Source organism: Ahaetulla prasina, chromosome 4 (assembly GCF_028640845.1).
Source record: "Ahaetulla prasina isolate Xishuangbanna chromosome 4, ASM2864084v1, whole genome shotgun sequence".
NCBI classification, from domain to species: domain Eukaryota; kingdom Metazoa; phylum Chordata; class Lepidosauria; order Squamata; family Colubridae; genus Ahaetulla; species Ahaetulla prasina.
In genome coordinates this window covers 8,580,229-8,600,240 of record NC_080542.1, presented here as the reverse complement: position 1 = coordinate 8,600,240, position 20,012 = coordinate 8,580,229, and the positions used below count along the sequence as shown (strand labels likewise).

At 39.5% G+C, this 20,012-nt stretch overlaps 1 protein-coding gene across 1 annotated transcript; it reads left to right on the top strand.

Annotated features, from left to right (window-relative positions):
* Positions 1–540: 540 nt before the first annotated feature.
* Positions 541–4,249, top strand: LOC131198327 (vomeronasal type-2 receptor 26-like). The gene is made up of 4 exons (XM_058182829.1): positions 541–1,341; positions 2,413–2,640; positions 3,090–3,216; positions 3,351–4,249. Exons 1-4 carry the CDS (start codon positions 541–543, stop codon positions 4,247–4,249), a joined length of 2,055 nt encoding a protein of 684 aa, XP_058038812.1.
* Positions 4,250–20,012: the final 15,763 nt, after the last annotated feature.

The following is a 20,012-nucleotide window of genomic DNA, read 5'->3' as shown; positions in this document are numbered from 1 at the left end:
TTGTATCAAATATACTTTAATCCATTATGATCCGATATTGAACACAATCCATTTTGGCGGATCCCCTTATTCCCTTCTCTACCTTTTGGGAAACAAAGTTGTCTGCTAGGTTTATCCCATTTGTTGGTTTAATCCCACCAAGTTTCTGTAATGGCAACAATATCATATCTGCCTTCATTTACTTGAATTTCTAATGCATCCTGTTTATTCCTCATATTTTGGGCATTAGTATATAGATTTTTGTGTTCATTTTGATTGACCTGTGTTTACTGACTACATAACCTGTGTTGTGCCTGACTGCTCCTATTTTCTTGCCACCTGTTTGGTTAGTGCCCTTGGTATGGCACTCACTATTAAATGCTGGATTTTGCTTGCTTGACCTTGTTCCTTGGATATATTTTATATGAAGACAAGATAGAAAAATTAAATTAAATTTAATCTAAAGACTCTAAAGAATATTACTAAATTTTCTTTCAGCTGACATACGGCTCATTAGCCCAAGAGGAATTTCAGGCCAATAACCTCTCCTCACTATATTTCATGGTCCCCAAAGAGGACCATCAGTACATTGGGATTATCCAACTGCTTCGTCATTTCAGATGGACGTGGATTGGGATATTTTCTGTTGATAACAACAATGGAGAAAATTTCTTACAGAAAATGCAGCCCTTACTTTCAGAAAATGGAATCTGTTCAGCATTTAGAGAAAGCCTTCCTGAACAACTCCACATGGAAAAATTCTTAGTACTTTCTCGAATGATCTCCATTATTTCCTTTAATATGAGGAATAGCAAAGCCAATGTGTTTCTTGTCTATGGAGAAGCCTGGACAATTATATGGCTAAGATTTATAACATTTCTGGTAGATCCTGAAAGCAAGGAAACTGCATTATTAAGAAAGGTGTGGATCATGACTGCACAGATTGATTTTGTATTACCAGGCACTCATATCAGATGGGATCTGAAGATGTACAATGGGGCTATTTCCTTCACTGTTCACTCAACAGAAGTTGTAGGTTTCAAGGAATTTCTTCAGACCACAAATCTTCTTTCAGACTACAGAGATGGGTTTCAGCAGAATGTTTGGGAACAATCATTTGATTGTTCCTTTCCAAAACCAGAATTACAAGAAACAGACAGTAGGCAGTGCACTGAGGAGATGAAGCTGGAGGATCTTCCTGCATCTATATTTGAAGTGGAAATGACTGGGCACAGCTACAGTGTCTACAATGCTGTTTATGCTGTGGCTCATGCTTTGCAGGCTCTACACATGTTGGGGTTCAATAGGAAGAAAACTATGATGGGTAAAAAGAATGAGCTTCCAAATCTGCAGGCTTGGCAGGTATTCTCTTTGAATTGGACTCATCTTTTATTTCAGTGAGCAGTTTGATGTAGAATTATGTTTTGAACCCATTCTGCAAAGCCTTAATATTTTCTGCATGTAGAATCATCTTAAGTACGAGAAAAACAGAAACAAGGAAGAATTTCTTGATAGAATAATGAATAAGGCAAAAACTTGCCTCCAGAAATCCTGAGTGCTACATATCTGGAGATTTTAATAAAGCAATTGGAGAGGCATTTGTCTCAATCATTGTAGAGTCTTCTCCTTGAGCAGGGTGGTGTACTAGAAAACCTCCAAAGTCCCTTCCAACTCTGTTGTGTTGTATAAAACAGATAGAGAAAAACTGGTGCGTGTTCTTATTCTACCATGCAAGTATTCTTCTAGTCTGAGCACTCAGAAGCAGTTGTAAAAATCATGATTTAAGTAGCAGTAGGAGTTATTTAATAAATCTCCATAGATTGCACAATAAGAGTTAGTTAAAATTAATAATTTACATTACCTTTCGTTGATTTTTCCAAAAAGTAATCAATTCTCCAAGAGCTTTTGTGTGGCTCATGAACTTTTCATGAGTGACAAGCTGAGCTTTCTGTCTCTATCAGAGATTTAGAGCAATAAAGTGGTGGTCCTCCTTAGATGTGACATCCATAGTTTGAAATAACTCTATAGTCTCTGTTTCTCTCTTTTCTCTCAAAGAATGCTGAAGTCTCAGATTCCAAAATCTGGCTAAAAGAAATTAATTGGACTCCCAAATAGCTTTGTACCAGTGAGGAAAGATTAGATATGATTTGTCTTAAATTACTTGTTTAAGAAGTGGACATAAAACACAATTGAAGGACCTGACAAAATTCCAAAAGCCTATTTTCATTGTGCTTCAGTTTATTCCTATATCTTTCCATAAAATAATATCAAACAAATAATGGAGTGGACATGTACATTTCCACGCAATATTGATGATCAAATTTCTAAGCATACATATTTAATAAAAGTTATTTGAATATGAAAAATGAGTGAATGAAACCTGAATATGTTGTTATATTGCTTTCAACTGTCTATCTCGTCTCTTTCAAGTAGCTCCATCCATTTCTTCAAGGTATTTCTTTTAACAATTCAGCTGGGGAGAGAGTGTTCCTGAATGAGAAAAGAGAAGCAACAGGTGGATTCAACATCACCAACTTGATCATTTTTCCAAACAGATCCCTTCAGAGACTTAGAGTTGGAAAGCTGGATCTAGAGACTCTGAAAGGGAAGGAATTATTCATTGATGAAGATGTGATTTTCTGGAACCCAAATTTTAACCAGGTTTATGAATTATTGTATCAAATATACTTTAATCCATTATGATCCGATATTGAACACAATCCACTTTGAAATATCATTTCTGTTTTTTTAAAATAAAGAGTGGCACATTCTTTTAAAATGTTGATGATCCAGTACTCATCAATGTGACAAAATGATATTACAATACAAAAGACATATTTGGACATTTGGTTTGCATTTCCATTTGAAATCACAAGAGTGGCCATGTTTCCATGAAATTGTCACCCTGTGTAATTATTTACTCTCCCTGCCCTTCAAGCTGGACCTTTTCTACATCAATGAAGTTTCTACATTTTTTTAAGTTGCTGATGAAATTAATAAATTCAGTATTATTTTTGGGAAGTCAAAAATAATTTCCCTATATAAAGGATGAAAAATTACAACCAGTTTTAAATATCTCACTTTTCAAATCCTTTTATGATTATCACCAGGTTCCTCCAATTTCTCGATGCAATGACCCTTGTTCCCCTGGATCCTGGAAGAAAGGGATTGAAGGGGATCAGTTCTGCTGCTATGACTGTGTTCCCTGCCCAGAAGGAAAGATTTCAAATCAAAATGGTAGGGTAGGAGATCTAAAAATTTTCCTTAGACTTAAGCAAACATTAATAAACTACTTGATGCATAAAATTAATAAGGTGATTTTCAGTATTATGGAATGCATAGGTGAAAAAACTCCTTGACTTTTCTTATAGATATGGAAGATTGCTTTGAATGTTCGGAAGATCATTATCCAAATCAAGAAAAGAAAGGATGTATCCTGAAACTGCTGCTCTTTCTATCTTTTGAAGAAACCTTAGGAATTGGTTTATCCTCAGCAGCTCTTTGTTTCTTCTTCTTGACATCTTGGGTACTTGGAACTTTTATTAAGCACAGAGATACTCCCATTGTCAAAGCCAACAACCGGTCCTTAACTTATACCCTCCTTGCCTCTCTTCTCCTTTGTTTTCTCTCCTCTTTACTCTTCCTCAGCCAGCCTGGCAAAGTGACCTGCCTTCTCCGACAATCAATGTTTGGGGTCACTTTCTCTGTGGCCATTTCTAGTGTATTGGCCAAAACCATCACTGTGGTTGTGGCTTTCATGGCCACTAAACCAGGATCTCAGATGAGGAGATGGGTGGGGAAGAGACTGGCCTTTTCTATTGTCCTGTCTTGCTCTCTCATCCAAGTAGGTATTTGTATTCTTTGGTTGTCAACATCTCCCCCATTCCCTGAGTTGGACATGCACTCAGAACTGCAAGAAATGATTTTACAATGTAATGAGGGGTCAGTTTTCTTCTTTTATTGTGTCTTGGGCTACATGGGTATCTTGGCCATTGCCAGCTTTATTGTGGCTTTCCTTGCCCATAAATTACCTGACAGCTTTAATGAAGCCAAGTTCATCACCTTCAGCATGTTGGCCTTTTGCAGTGTGTGGCTCTCCTTCTTTCCAGCCTATCTGAGCAGCAAAGGCAAAGCCATGGTAGCTGTGGAGGTCTTCTCCATCTTGGCCTCCAGCGCTGCATTACTGGGATGCATATTCCTGCCAAAATGCCACATCATTGTTTTGCGGCCTGACCTCAACCACAAGGAGCAACTCATAAGGAAAAAATAGTTCCTCCTGTAATTCAGCAGAAAGTTTTAAAGAATGCTTTCTACAAAAACTTATAATAAACCTATAGAAACGTAAATTTTTATTTCTGTTAAAGAACAGTTTATGTAGAATATTTATGAACTTTTAATATGATTGCCCATTCCAAAAGAAGTAATTGTTTTGCTGCATTTTACCATTTTTCAATACTGAAAGATAGATACGCAGACAGGCAGTCTGTCAGAGAGAGAGAGAGAGATGATAGATAGACAGACAGATAGAAAGACAGACAGACAGATAGATAGATAGATAGATAGATAGATAGATAGATAGATAGATAGAGTGATAGATGATAGATAGATGATAGAGTGATAGATGATATATAGGTAGATAAAGATAGATCGATATATAGATACATAGATGATAGATAGATAGATAGATAGATAGATAGATAGATAGATAGATAGATAGATAGATAGATAGATAGATAGATAGATAGATAGATAGATAGATAATACATAAATGATAGACAGACGATGGATGGATGGTTGGATGAATGGATGGATGGATGGATGGATGGATGGATGGATGGATAAGTAGATAGATAGATGATAGAGATCAATATATAGATAAAGATAGATCGATATATATAGATGATAGATAGGTAGATGACAGAGAGATAGATAATAGACAGATGATAGATACTATGTATGAGGTAAATGGCCCAAATTATAATGAAAGTGCAACCTTAATTCAGGTAGAAACCTGTTACTCTGGACTTCTCTGCCTTTTTAGTTTACCATTTTAGAAATTGAAATGTAAGAAACCTCCTTGAATAAAACCTTATGACCTACCAGTGTGAGGAGTTTTATTTATCTATTTATTTAAGAGAATTTATACAGCCACCAATTCCCTGTTGGTGTCCCTGAGCTGCTTAAAAAATTATAAAATATACAAAGAATAAAAACACACCCCTGGAGATAACAGTCAATCAGTTGAGCAACTTCTTGGGTTCCTACCCGCTCTGGGTTTCACGGGCATAATGTCAGGGCTGCTTCTGTTCATTGCCTAAGAAAGAAAAATCCTTGGCTCCATAGATTTGGAGAAAAGTAATTTTACTAGGAAGAAACTGAAAGCAGACAATTTCAACCAAGCTATGAGGCAAAACAGCGCCAGCGCAGCAACTTCAAACACAGCAGAACGTCAGACCTGGAAGCCATCTTTCTACCTTTGTGACTTCAGGCTTCAAACCTGCCACAAATTCTACTGTGGGAAAATGGGATGGGGGATTGAATAGAGTGAAGAAGACATGTAGTCAAAATAAAATTATTTCTAGAAAGTCAAGGCTGTGATGCCCTACAGCTTTGCTGAGCAGAATGAGGAGGTATCTTCTGTTCTGGAGGTTCCCTGATTGGCCGTGTGGTGGACATGTGGGTGAGGGGCAAGGTCTTGAACTTTCTTTTGGGTGTGGAAAACCTGGAAGCTTTCGGATTTGGGTTTTCCCAGATTTGCCAATATGACATCTCTAACAAAAGTTAACCTTGAGGAACATCAAGTCTTGGAGTTTGATTTTGTTGGGGGCATTACTTGGAACCTTAACATTAACCCGAATCCCCTTCCAACCTAAGCTCCTCTGAGCTATGGAGTGCTTTCCGGGGTCCTGAAGTCCAAGCATCAGCCTGATACCAGGCAGTGTGAAGATTCAGGGAGGATTACGTTTAGAGCTGAACCCCCTTGTAGCTAGACAACCACATACCAGAGCCAATAGACTTGCCCTTGGAGATAACAGCAGTTGCACAGCTGCAATGTAAGCTTCCTCTATTCCCTCCCCTGTATTTTATGGCAGCAAGCAACAGGCTGGCTGACACCTATTGATAAAGCCAGGTGCAAAAGAGGGTCAAAATGGGAACCAATCTAATCTTAGCATAGATGATGTTCCAGTGGAAGGGAGGGAGCAATCATGAAGAAGCTACTTCTTCTGGGTCCCACTGGATGTCCTGACTTAGGAGAGAGGATCCACAACAGTCCCTGCCTCTCTGCTTTAGTGGATCACATGGATGTGATCAGAAGAGACAGTTCTTCAAATAATCTGGTCCCAAGCCCTGTAAGGTTTAAAGGTACCAACTGGCACCGTGAATTGTATCCAGTAGCAAATTGTCAGCCAATGCAGCTTCCACAGGTAAGGTGACACCTGTGCACACCTGGGTCTACACAAAACCATACAGCTGGCTGCATTTGAACTAAATGGAGCTTCTGAGTTCAAGGGCAGCCCCATGTAGAGTTTCATGTAGTAATTTATTGATTACTGTTACTCATAATTTATCACTTTTATGAACATGTCCTTATGAACATGTCCAGAAATATTTTACAAGAAGAGTTCTCCGCTCCTCTGAAAACAACTAAATACCTTATACCACCAGACTTGAAATCCTGGGATTAGAAAATTTAGAACTCCGCCGATTCTGACAAGACCTGTGTTTAACACACAGAATCATCTATTGCAATGTCCTTCCTGTTAAAGACTACTTCAGCTTCAATTGCAACAATACACAAGCACACAATAGATTTAAACTTAATGTAAAGCGCTCCAATCTTGATTGCAGAAAATATGACTTCAGTAACAGAGTTGTTCATGCTTGGAATACACTACCTGACTCTGTGGTCATTCCCAAAATCCCCAAAGCTTTAACCAAAGACTATCTACTATTGACTTCACCGCATTCCTAAGAGGTCTGTAAGTGGCATGCATAAGAGCAAAATGGTGCCTATCGTTCCTGTCCTATTGTTTCCTCTCGTTATCCAATTATGGATATGCTTATATATTGTGTAATTATTTCATGCTTATGCTTATATATACTGTGTGACAAAATAATAAATGAATGAATGAATGAATGAATGAATGAATGAATGGATGGATGGATGGATGAATGTGTCAAGGTTCCAGAAAAACCTCTTCTGCATAAAAAAAAACTCAGAAGCCATTGTTTTCCAGAGTTCTTTACTAGCAAGAGGAAACTGGCACACGATGAGTGAAATTCCAAAACTGAATTTCTGGATTCTTTTCCCAGTTATACAAACCCCAAGAGTCCCACCCCCCTGACCCCTTTGATGGTCACATGGTCCCACGTTCTCCCAGTTCATTCAAATATCTTCTTGCCACTCTTCCTGCAGATGTGAACACCATCCGACCTTGACTGCTTGAAGAATGTTACCATACCCCTCAGCCCCCCTTCCTCCCCTCAGGGGACAAATGTGGCAGCATCTGGAACCCTAAAGTCTAGTATGGTTTCCAGGCCTGACAGGCGTCCCCCCTTGGAAAAGAAGCTATATCCTAGGAAAGAAAACAAAGAGTCGATAAAGAAGAGTGTCAGTGGTCCACACTTCCCTTCTACCCCCCCTCCCCTCTCCAAGAGGTTTTTTAGGTTTGTCAGGGAAAGTGTCATGAAATTGTTTAATCAAATTGTCCGCATTTACTTTCCAACTTTTGACCCAAGTAGATTCAGATAATGGATATCCCTTCCAGTGGACTAAATATTGTAATTGACCTCTATATAGTCTAAAGTCAAGGATTTTCTTGAATTCATAGTGGGTTTCACCTTGGATTATCAAGGGTGGTGGGGGAGCGGCAGGTTGAGGTCTCAGACCAGACTGTCTAGCAGGTTTTAATAAGCTGGTATGGAATACCGGGTGTATTTTCCCCAACATTCGAGGGAGCTTGAGTTGAACGGTAACGGGATTAATAATCTTTACAATGGGGAAAGGACCCAAAAATTTTGGACCGAATTTTCTGCTGGGTATTCTCAACCTCAGATACTTAGTAGATAAAAAGACTTTATCTCCAATGTGAAAAGGGGGTTGAAGGGAACAGCGTTTGTCAGCTTGGGCTTTGTAATTCCGAGCTGTCACAGCTAAGGCCTTTTTTGTATTCTCCCAACCTTTTTTCAACGAATTCATCCAGTCCGTTAGGGAAACGGAAGTGGGGGGTGGCACGGGGAGTTCAGGCATTGGAACGAAGTCCATGCCGGTGGTTACTTGAAAAGGGGTTAACCCCGTGCTGCTGTGTACAGCATTATTATATGCAACTTCTGCAAATGGTAACAAATCTGACCAGTTTTCTTGTTGGTAATTTACATAACACCATATGTATTGTTCTACCATCGAGTTTAATTTTTCAGCCACTCCATTTGTCTGCAGATGGAACCCAGAACTAAGTCCTTGAGATGACCCAATGGACCGTAGGAACTCCCTCTAGAACTTGGCTGTGAATTGAACACCCCTGTCGGATATTATCCTTTTAGGAACTCCATGCAGTCTGTAGATGTGTTTGACGAAGAGCTTTGCTAATTTTCTCGCCGATGGCAATCCACTGCACGCAGTGAAGTGGGCTTGTTTAGAGAACAAGTCTATTACGGTCCATATCACTGTATTTCCTCCACTAGGTGGGAGTTCAACAATAAAATCCATGGCAATCTCTTCCCAGGGTCTGGTGGGTTCGGCTAAGGGTTGTAGGAGTCCAGGGGTTTTCCCTGGTCTGGACTTCATGGTGGCGCAGGTAGCACAGCTTGGGACATAGTCTTCGACATCTGATTTCATTTTTGGCCACCAGAATTGTTTTCTAGCCAAGTGGAGAGTCTTTAAAAATCCAAAGTGACCTCCTAGGCGAGAGTCGTGGCTTTTCTGTAGTATAGGCAGCTGCATAACGATGGGTACATAAATCTTGGTTCCTTTCCAGGGTATCCCATCCCTTAAGGTGAGGTGTGGCAAGTTTTCTTTAAACCAAGCATCGTCAGTGAGTGCTGATTTTAATTCCGCTAGTAGTTTATTTGGTGGGATGTTAGTACTATGGCATGATCGCGGTCGAGTAATTGCTTGGCTGGCTGGTTCGCTATCAGGAATCATCACATGTATTACCTCTTCGCGTTGGCTTTCAAATTGTGGTTTCCTAGATAGGGCGTCAGCCAGTAGATTTTGGTCGCCGGGGTTGTATCTGAGGGTGAAATGGAACCGTTTGAAAAACTGAGCCCATCGAACTTATTTGGGACAAAGCTTTCGAGGGGTTTTTAAGTATTCGAGGTTTTTGTGGTCGGTCCACACCTCGAATGGTTCCTTTCCCCCTTCAAGGAAGTGTCTCCAGGAGAGGAGTGCCCAGCGTACTGCAAAAGCTTCCTTTTCCCAAACTGCCCATCTGCGTTCAGTGTCCGTCAGTTTTTTAGACACGTACGCGCAGGGCATTAGATTGTTGTCGGTATTCCATTGTAATAAGACAGCGGCTATTGCTACATCACTTGCATCAGCTTGGACCACAAAAGGTTTATTTGGATCCGGGTGTTGAAGAATTGGTTCCATGGAGAATAGGCGTTTCAGGTGTTCAAAGGAACGTTGGCAGTCCATTGTCCAAGGTAGGGGTTGGGTAGGTTTGGGTTTGGCGGGTAATGGCCCAGTTTTTAGCAATTCTGTTAATGGTAGAGCTACTTCTGCGAAAGAAGGAATGAATTTGCGGTAAAAATTTGCGAATCCCAAGAAACTTTGAAGTTGCTTACATGTGCATGGCGGTTGCCAATTTAACACCACTTTTACTTTTCCTGGGTCCATTTCAATACCTTTGTTTGATATCCGGTAACCTAGGTAGTCTAGGGATTCCTTATGGAATTCGCATTTGGAAAGTTTGACATATAGTTTGGCCGCTAGGAGCTTTTTAAGGACTTGTCTGACCAATTTGATGTGTTCTTCGATATTGTTTGTGTAGATAAGAATATCATCTAAGTAGACAAGAACTCCATTGTAGAGGTGGGGGTGCAGGGTTTCATTAATTAGTTGCATAAAAACAGCTGGAGCTCCTTGGAGGCCAAAAGGCATGACATTTGGTTGGAAACTGCCCAAGGGGCAGTTGAAAGCCGTTTTCCATTCATCACCTTCCTTGATGCGGACCCAGTAATAGGCTTCCCTTAAATCCAATCTGGTGAAAATTTTGCCTTTTGATAAGTGGTTCAACAAATCGTGCATAAGTGGTAAAGGGTATGTGTTTTGTATGCAAATTGCATTGATATTTTTGAAGTCAATACACAATCTAAGCGAACCATCTTTCTTTTGTTTAAATAGCACAGGCGCAGCTACAGGTGATTTTGCTGGTTCAATGAACCCTCTGGCCAGGTTAGTGTCAATGTATTTTCTTAGTTCAGACATTTCGGCTGGTGTCATTGAATACATTTTGTGTTTTGGTAATTTTGCCCCCGGGTGCAATTCAATTGCGCAATCAGTTTGTCGATGTGGGGGGTAAGAGGTTACATTCATCCTCGCTAAAAACTTCTGATAAATCCATGTATGCTTTAGGGATGCGTGGTTCATTAGGAGATGGATTGGATATGGTGGTTGTTGGTTCCCTCTGGTGGTCATTTTGGATAAGGGTTTTTTTTTCGATAGGGGGAATTGGGTCTAAGGGTCTGAAAGTCCATATAATTTTCCTGAATCCATCCTCCCATTTGATTGTGGGTTCCCATTTGTCCAGCCAAGCTAAACCCAGGTTGATGGATTCTGACATCTTGGGAATTACTATGAATCTTATAAGTTCATGATGGGCTCCAATTTCTAAGCGAACCAGTTGTGTGACTTGGGTCGCTGGAACACCACCAATCAAGGTTCCATCTACTTGGTGGAATTTAATTGGGTGTTTTAAGGGAAATGTTTTAATACAGAGTTGGGCAACCGTAGAGGTTGAAATTAGGCATCTGGTGCATCCTGTGTCCACAATAGCCTCTAAATCGTTTTTGGCCCCTCTCCCTGGAATTACTAAGTTTACTTTGATAGCAAATGGAGGAATGGGTGCACTCACCATTGGGTCGTTTTCTGCTTGGTTTGAGTCGTCAGGAGATGAATTAGATGACGGAAGGTCAGTAGGGAGGTTTATGGCTTGTCTCACAAAGCAACTGGTATTCGGATTCCTTCGAGGGGGTCTGCATGGTTGGGTAGCAGTTGGTGGGCGATACTGTGGGAGGGGTGTTGGGGCTAGGCAAACTGACACCCGATGTCCTAGTTTTCCACAATGGTAGCATTTGATTATTGTTGAAGGCTGAAAGGTGGAGGGTGTGGTTGGTCTTAAGAGGGAGGGTCTTGTAGGTGGTCGTTGTGGAGTTGTAGTTGGTGATTGGCTTTGGAGGGGGTTGAATTCTCTGTCCAGAGCGATGGACACATTGTACCAGTCATTTAGTTGTTCTGGGATTCCTCTGGTGGAGCAGGCTTTTCTGATGTTTTGATCAATCGCGTCTTTGAAGTAGTGGAGGACGATGTGTTCTGGCCAATGTCTAAGATTGCCAGCAACCCTTCTGAAATCCCATACAAATTGTTTTAGGGGCTTGTTACCTTGCTTCATTGTTTTTAAGGTGGTTTCACATTCTGCAATTAGGTCATCATCTTGAAACCGGTTGTGAAGCAGTGCCATGAATGCGTGAACATCGTTTAGTTCTGGTGCACGTTCATTGTGTAGTTGAGCTATCCATTCTGAGGCTAGCCCCACGTTCATACCATTCGAGATGGCGTTGATTAGGCTTCTTTCTGATGGGTATTGATGTCTATATTGTTCAACGTAAGCCTCAATTCTGCTGAGAAAGTAAGCCAGGTGGTGTGGATTCCCATCAAAGGTTGGTTTGAAAGGGGGAGGGGCTGGGTGAGGGGGTGCAGGTGGGTTTAGCTGGCCTGCTTGCGGTTGAAGAGGGATTTGGGGGAGGGCCGTTGCTGTTGTGGCTGGTTGCTGAGTTGTGAAGGGGGGTGGAATTCCCCCTGGCTGCTGAGAAGGAAGTCCTTGAAATGCTTCAGCTTGCGAGGCAAAGCTCGGCCTGGGGCCCCCAGGAAAGAAAGGTGCTGAACTGGCTGGTTGCCATTGGTACTGGATCCACCCTTGTCCAAGATAAAATGCCCAGCCAGGAGGAATGGAAGCAGCTGGAGGCAGCGTAGGCCTCTGTTGGCGGGAAAAGTCAATTGGAGGGGGGAGTTGCAATTCCCCCCAAGTCCCTGGTGCTGCCTGAACTCCCTGCTGTCTGAAGGAGGGAAGGGAGGTCCTCCTGCGTTCATCGGAACGGCTTTGAGCTTCAGTAATTTCTCCCTCTCTGGTGGGAGGGAAGGTGAATTTAGGCTGAGCTAAAGGCTCTCGAGGTAGGTGAGCTGAGCTTATACGAGGCCTCACTTCCAAATGCTCAAAAGTTTCAGGGAGGTCTAATAGGGACTGGGATTTCAGGGGGTTTCTCAGGTCCCAATCCAGTGACTCTCCCGATTCTCCGGGTTTTACTGTCCTCCAGTGAGGTTGAGAAGAGGGAGGGGGCTCTCCATTCCGCCCCGGGGAAATGTTTTCTCCCGAACGACAGCTTACCCATGAATCGGAGTCTTTGGGCCGTGCTCCAAGCTGACAAGCAGACTCTACCACTTCGGGTTTTTGAGTCATATCTTCCGATGGGAAGTAGGTGATTTCAAGTAAATTGTTAGATTCAAGCTTCTGTGCTGCATCCATGCTTTCAGCTGGCTGTTCTTCCATCTTCACTGGGTCTTTGCACTGCTGTGGAGGTTGCGGAGGCTGGGGCCCAGCACCCCCCTAACGGGCCCCCTCTGAGCGGAGGAGAGGGTACCATTAGCAAAAGAAAGTTAGGAGTTTTGGAATAATGTCAAGGTTCCAGAAAAACCTCTTCTGCATAAAAAAACTCAGAAGCCATTGTTTTCCAGAGTTCTTTACTAGCAAGAGGAAACTGGCACACGATGAGTGAAATTCCAAAACTGAATTTCCGGATTCTTTTCCCAGTTATACAAACCCCAAGAGTCCCACCCCCCTGACCTCTTTGATGGTCACATGGTCCCACGTTCTCCCAGTTCATTCGAATATCTTCTTGCCACTCTTCCTGCAGATGTGAACACCATCCGACCTTGACCGCTTGAAGAATGTTACCATACACCTCAGCCCCCCTTCCTCCCCTCAGGGGACAAATGTGGCAGCGTCTGGAACCCTAAAGTCTAATATGGTTTCCAGGCCTGACAATCAATAATAAATACAGTTCTCCTTTCTTTGAATAGCATTAAGATTCATAGATATTTTGGCATTCATGTTAAGAAGTTTTCATGGTTTCCAGGTACCCCTAGAAAGGAGGGGATACTATTTCCCCAATGTTAGTTTGGGTGACATTTTTTCTTAAACTAGCTATGAGGAGGACGTCTACTTTTTATTCTTTTTGGAATTGGGAAGGATTTTCATTGGTCTCATATTTGTCATAAAGACGCTTTAGTGTAAAGTGGGTTTGAAAATCCATAAAAGATAACTTAATTATCTACCTTAAGAAAACTTAAAGAAAAAGATGTATTAGCCTAAAGAAAAGTTTACAGTTTTAAAAAGGAAGCATACAAGAAGAAACTTATTGTTTTATAGGCTAACTTGGGGAGAATGATTTAAATTTAATGAGTTAATTGGAATTACTTGGAATGTTATTGGTTTGACTGAAAGAGAACTTTAAAGTTTGTATGTTAAGAGGAAGTTTTTTTAAAAGATGTATTAGAACTTTCTGCTTTTAGATTTTTTTAAAAAAAAGTTTAGTGTTTTAAAATAGATAAAAAGTATTTTTCCCTTTAAGATTAAAGAATTTGAAAGAATACAGTGATTTTTGTTTCTATGATTAGCGGTAATTTATAAAGATAATGAAGTGCAAACAGAAATATATATTATTTTCAAAGCAAGGAAGAAAAAGCAGAAATGGTTACATTGGTTGCTTTATTCAAAGACGAGAATACACTTAATCATGTTTTTTTATTATTATTTGGAAATTACTTGAACTAGGGTGCTGTTGAAGACTCCTGTGAGTCCCTTGGACTGCAGGATGATCAAACCGGTCAGTCCTAGAGGAGATCAGCCCTGAGTGCTCTTTAGAAGGCCAGATCCTGAAGATGAAACTCAAATACTTGGCCATGTAATGAGAAAGAAGGACTCACTGAAGAAGAGCCTAATGTTGGGAAAGATCGAGGGCAAAAGAAGAAGGAGACAACAGAGAATGAGGTGGCTGGATGGAGTCACTGAAGCAGTAGGTGTGAGCCTAAATGGACTCCAGAGGATGGTAGAGGATAGGAAGGCCTGGAGGAATCTTGTCCATGGGGTTGTGATGGGTCAGACACGACTTCATGACTAACAACAACAAGCAATTTTGGGGGAACTGGCTGAGATAATAAAAAGAAAAAAAAAACCTTTTACAATGGGACATCACATAGTTTTACATATTGCTGTTTCTTAAATTTCATTTTTTTTAATTTTGTCACAACAGTATACACAAGCATCAACATAAATCAACAAAATATCATATAAGCATATATATGAGCAAAAGTATGTAATAATTGTATTAATTTGATATAATGAAAGGAAACATTAGGACAAGAACGGTAGCCACTTTTGTGCGCTTATGCACACCCCTTATAGTCCTCTTAGGAATGGAGTGTGGTCAATGGTAGACAGTTTTTGGTTAAAGCTTTGGGGAGTTTGAGAAGAGATCACAGAGTCAGGCAGTGTGTTCCAAGCATTAACAACTCCGTTACAAAAGTCATATTTTCTGTAATCAAGATTGAAGCGGTTAACATTAAGTTTGAATCTATTGTTTACTCTTGTATTATTGCGATTGAAGCTGAAGTAGTCTTTGACAGGAAGGACATTGTAATAGATGATTCTATGAGTTAAACTCAGGTCATATCGAAGGCGGTGTAGTTCTAAATTTTCTAAACCCAGGATTTCAAGTCTGATGGCATAAGGTATTTTGTTGTATTCAGAGGAGTGGAGTACTCTTCTTGTAAAATATTTCTGGACACGTTCAATTGTATTGATGTCAGAAATGTGGTATGGGTTCCAAACAGTCGAGCTGTATTCAAGAATTGGTCTAGCAAATGTTTTATATGCTCTGGTTAGTAGTGTAGTGTTTTTGGAGAAGAAGCTACGCAAGATTACGTTTACAACTTTTAACACCTTTTTTGCTATGTAGTTATAGTGGGCTTTGGCACTTAGATCATTTGATATGAAAACTCCAAGATCTTTCATAGGGTGGGAGTCATCAGTAAGGTAATGTCCATCAAGTTTGTACTTAATGTTTAGGTTCTTTTTTCCAATATGTAAGACTGAGCATTTGCTGGCTGAGATTTTGAGTTGCCAAGTTTTAGACCATTCAGATAAAAAGTCAAGGTCTTTTTGGAGGATAGCTGTATTGTTGGTGGTGTTAAATAGTTTGACACAATTACTTGTAATATGGTCACAGAGATCATTAATGTATAATATGAAGAGTGTTGGTCCAAGAACAACCCTCTGGAACAAGTTACCACCAGGTATCCGTCAACTCCCTGATCTTCGGACCTTTCGACGCAAGCTGAAAACATTTTTGTTTCACCGTGCAGGACTGGCCTAGTGGGGTTTTAATAAGGGATTTTATTGGTTTTAAGTTCTTCAACCAACTCTAAATTTTCCTTTTAAACTGGTCTTAAAAATTGTACTAACTGTCTTTACTTTGGCTGTAAACCGCCCTGAGTCCTTTGGGAGAAGGGCTGTATAGAAATTGAAACAATAAATAAATAAATAAATAAATAAGAACACTGCCTTGGGGAACACCACTTTTAACAGGAACAGGATTTGATACAGCATTGCCAATTTTGACCAGTTGTTGTGTGTTTGATAGAAAAGCCGTTATCCAATTGTGGAGGGGCCCTGAGATGCCGTAGGATTTTAGTTTTAGGAGAAGTTTATCATGTACTACTGAATTGAAAGCTTTACAGAAGTCTATGTAGATTGCATCTATTGCTTTGCCCTGATCAAGATTTGTAGTCCATGTGTTTTTGCAGTGAAGAAGTTGTAAATTACATGATAATTTTTTTCTGAAACCAAACTGTTTATTAGAGAGTAGGTTGTTTGTTTCTAGATGGAGGGTAATGAATTGGTTGATGATAGATTCCATTACTTTGCAGGTGACACAGCAAAGAGAGATAGGTCTGTAATTTTCAACTAGGCTGGGGTCTCCTTTTTTGAAGAGAGGGATGACCGTGGCAAGTGACCAAAGTTTGGGAAGGGAACTGGTCATGAAAGCTTTTTCAAAAATTATGCTTAGGGGTTCTGCTACTTTAGTGGAAATCTTTTTTAAGAAGTATGCACATAGTCCATCTGGTCCAATAGATAGGGATGGTTTCAGTTTGTGAAGACCTTTTTCAACATTATCTTCTTTGAAATCTGTGGGTTAGGTCATTGCACTTATTGTTGGTACAACTGGGGAATGTCGGGTATAAGTCATTACTGTTAACAAAGACTATGCCAAAGAATGGGTTGAAGAGGTTTGCTTTAACTGTTTCATCATTATATTCTTTGTCATTAGAATCTTTTAGTGGTGGGATGGATCTCAAGTCTTTAAGTTTGTTGTTCACAAAATTATAAAAAGCACGATTGGAATTTGTGAGGAAGAGGTTTTCTTCTTGCTTGGTCTTGTAATTGGTGCATTCAGTTTTTATTTGATTGCATATAGTTTTGTAGCGTTTTTTGAAATTTGCTACATAGCCCTTTTTGTTTCTTCTCCAGAGGGATTTTTTTTTTTTTTGGATTGCAGCTTTTTTATTGATATGGGTAAAAAAAAATTTTCTGGTTTTGGTGGTGGTTTGTGGTATGTAGAGATGAATGACTCTATTGACTTCAAGTAGAAAAATTTTATAGTAGTCTTCTGCAGTGATGAAGGTTAAAAACAGATTTTGCCAGTCAAGAAATGAGAGGTTGTATTTTATAAGGTCATAGTTGGCTTTTTTGAAATTGTAGTTTGGAATACCGTTATTATGACGATTTATGTAAGGGCGTATATTGAGACAAAAGTCTATCATGTTGTGGTCGATGTTGGAAAAGGGTTCTTTTATTTGTAGTCCATAAATTGAGTTTGTGTTATTGCAAAAGATGAGGTCAAAGCAGTTGTTGAAGCTTGTATTGTTAGTTACTAGTTGTTCTAGACCAAGGTATGTAACAGGGTTGTATAGGATAGTATGGATGGGTTCAGTTGTACATTCATTTGTTATCTAGTTAATAGAAGGTAGATTAAGGTCACCCAGAAAGATGAGAAGATATGGGGAAGAGGTAGCCCATGTTACTAGTGTGATTAACTTGTTTGCATGAGCGATGTCGTAGTCAGGGGCTCTGTATCATAGTAAGAATTGAAGTGTGATGTTAAGGGACAGGTCGCATACAATAGTCTCAGGAAGAGAAAGTTTATGTGTAACTTGAATATTTTTTATATTCAGTGACCTTTTGTAAAAGATAGCCACTCCACCTCCTCTGCGGGTTTTGCTATCTGACCGAAAAACATGATACTTTTTGTTTGAAATAATGGAGTCAGGAAGGAATGAGTTCAGCCATGTTTCTCAAACAAATATAATATCAAATGTACCAATGTTTAACAAGAGGATAAATTCAGGCAATTTATTTACAATGCTTCTTGCATTTATCAATTTGCATTTAAGATTTGCAGTATTTGGTGTAGAAGAAATAAGGGGCGTGCATACCTAGTTTTGAATGATAGTTTGTTGGGGGTTATGTACGATGGGTGAGGGTGGTTGGAGGTTGGATGGTTGTTCAACATTTGGTTGAACAATGGATGGTTGAGCATTGGATAGTTGGAGATTTTGCACAGGTGGTTGAAAGTTGGTTGGTTGAACATCGGTTGGTTCAAAAAAAAATTGTTCAAATTGTAAAAAAATAAAATAAATTCCAAAAATCAAGTGTATTCAGTATTGCAAATTCGCCTCAGTACATTGTAGTAGCAATTGTGCATTTAAAAAAGCATTTACACTTCAGCCACTTACTCTCTCATTAGAAACAACATAATTACCTCCTACGGGAATCACCATATTTTCTTCACTCGCCATCAAAACATCAAAGATTGAACAGAAGGTTATTTCAATTCAACCACAATCAATGTATCTTGAACCCCAGAGAGATTGAAACAAGGATCATAATGGCTGTGTGTCAGAGTCATTGCTAGCACTTTCCTCCCTCTATTCTCCTCTGCCACAGTATCTGTTCAAACGCTGATTCTATAGAAGACATGAATTTTCACTCTCATGGATATCCATATGCCCAATGGTGGATTTTCTGATTAGATGCACTCTCTGATATAAACCTTGAATTAATCACTGGATTAGCTATTGGAATAATACAATATTTATTGTAGGACGGGATGAGAGCTGGAGACATTTCCAAGAGTGAAGATGTTGCTCCTTCTAATGTTTCTAGTGAAGAAAATAGTGACTCTCAGCTGCCCTGCAAGTGATGCTTTCCTTGTCCCACATGAGTGGTACCAACCTGGGGACCTCATCATTGGTGGGATAGTGTCCCACACTTATTACAACCTTCATGAAATTAATTTTAAGGAACATCCTTATAAAACATCTTATGACACACCAAAGTAAGGATTCTTTTTTTTTCTTTTTCTAATGTTAAATCAGTTTCCCAAAAATTGCTTATGAGAGTAAAAGGTTCTCAGTATAAATGTAGTCTTTATATCTAATCCAAGTATATCTTTCAAATTATTTCAGTTATGGAATATACCTTTTAATTTACTTTAGGTGAATTGTTTGTCATATAATGTATGAAACTTTGGTGCAAAACATCTTTTGAAGAAGATTTAGTAAGCTTAAGAGAATATTTTTTTAAAAAAAATCTGTATTGTCACTCTGAACATAACATACATACAATAAATGGCAGATATATGCTGAAATTGTACATATTCCATTTTGGGGGGAAATTAGAAACTAAATGGAGTTCCATGAAAAAAGCATTATTTTTTATTTTATTGCAGAGGATATTTGTTGCAAATCATGCTATTGCTTTAGAAAAGCAAATTTAAACTGTTTACAAATTATTCAGTATTTTAGAAAATCTATTACTTTCTTACCTTCATCAGAGAAAGAAATATTTGCTATTTCATATAGAAATGATGCCACCTTATGAGAATTTGCCAACTTCCTTTTTCAACTGGGTTATTTAACTCATTTGCAGTGTATTAATCAAATTCTACCAGCACATCCTCGCCTTGGTCTTTGCTGTGAAGGAGATCAATGAGGACTCCAGGATCTTACCTAATGTCACTCTTGGGTTCCACATCTATGACAGTTACTATGATTCAAGGATGACCTATCGCACCACTCTGGACCTACTTTTCAAATCCCAGGAATTTGTTCCTAACTACAATTGTGATAGTCAGAAGAATCTCATGGCTATCATTGGAGGATTGTATTTTGCCACATCATTTTATATAGCTGATATTATAGGATTCTTCAAGATTCCACAAGTAAGTTCTGAAAGGGTTGAGCAGAAAATTCTTATTCTTATGGTTGTTATGGAATAATTAATCGGCATCAAAATTAAGCTTAATTTTGTGCTAAGATGTTCTGCACTGGTTATACTCTACTTTACATTCTTTTCTTACATTACAATGCCAGTTACAGAAGGTGAATATCAGGTGTCATGCCATAGCTTGGAGATGCCTTACTGAAGTCCAAGTAAATTTTATCCACTGCATTCCTCTGCTCCACTAATTTTCTCACTTTGTCAAAGAATGCAATAAGATTTCCTTGGCATGATCTGTTTTGGACAAACCCATGTTGGCTTTTCGTTATTACTTGGTTTCCTTCTAGGTGTTTGCTGATTTGTTCCTTGATTTTCTTTTCCAAAATCTTCCCTGGTATTGAGGTCAGGCTGATAGGTCTGTAGTTTCCTCGTTGTTGTTTTTCCCCCTTTTTGAAGATGGGAACTACATCAGCTCTT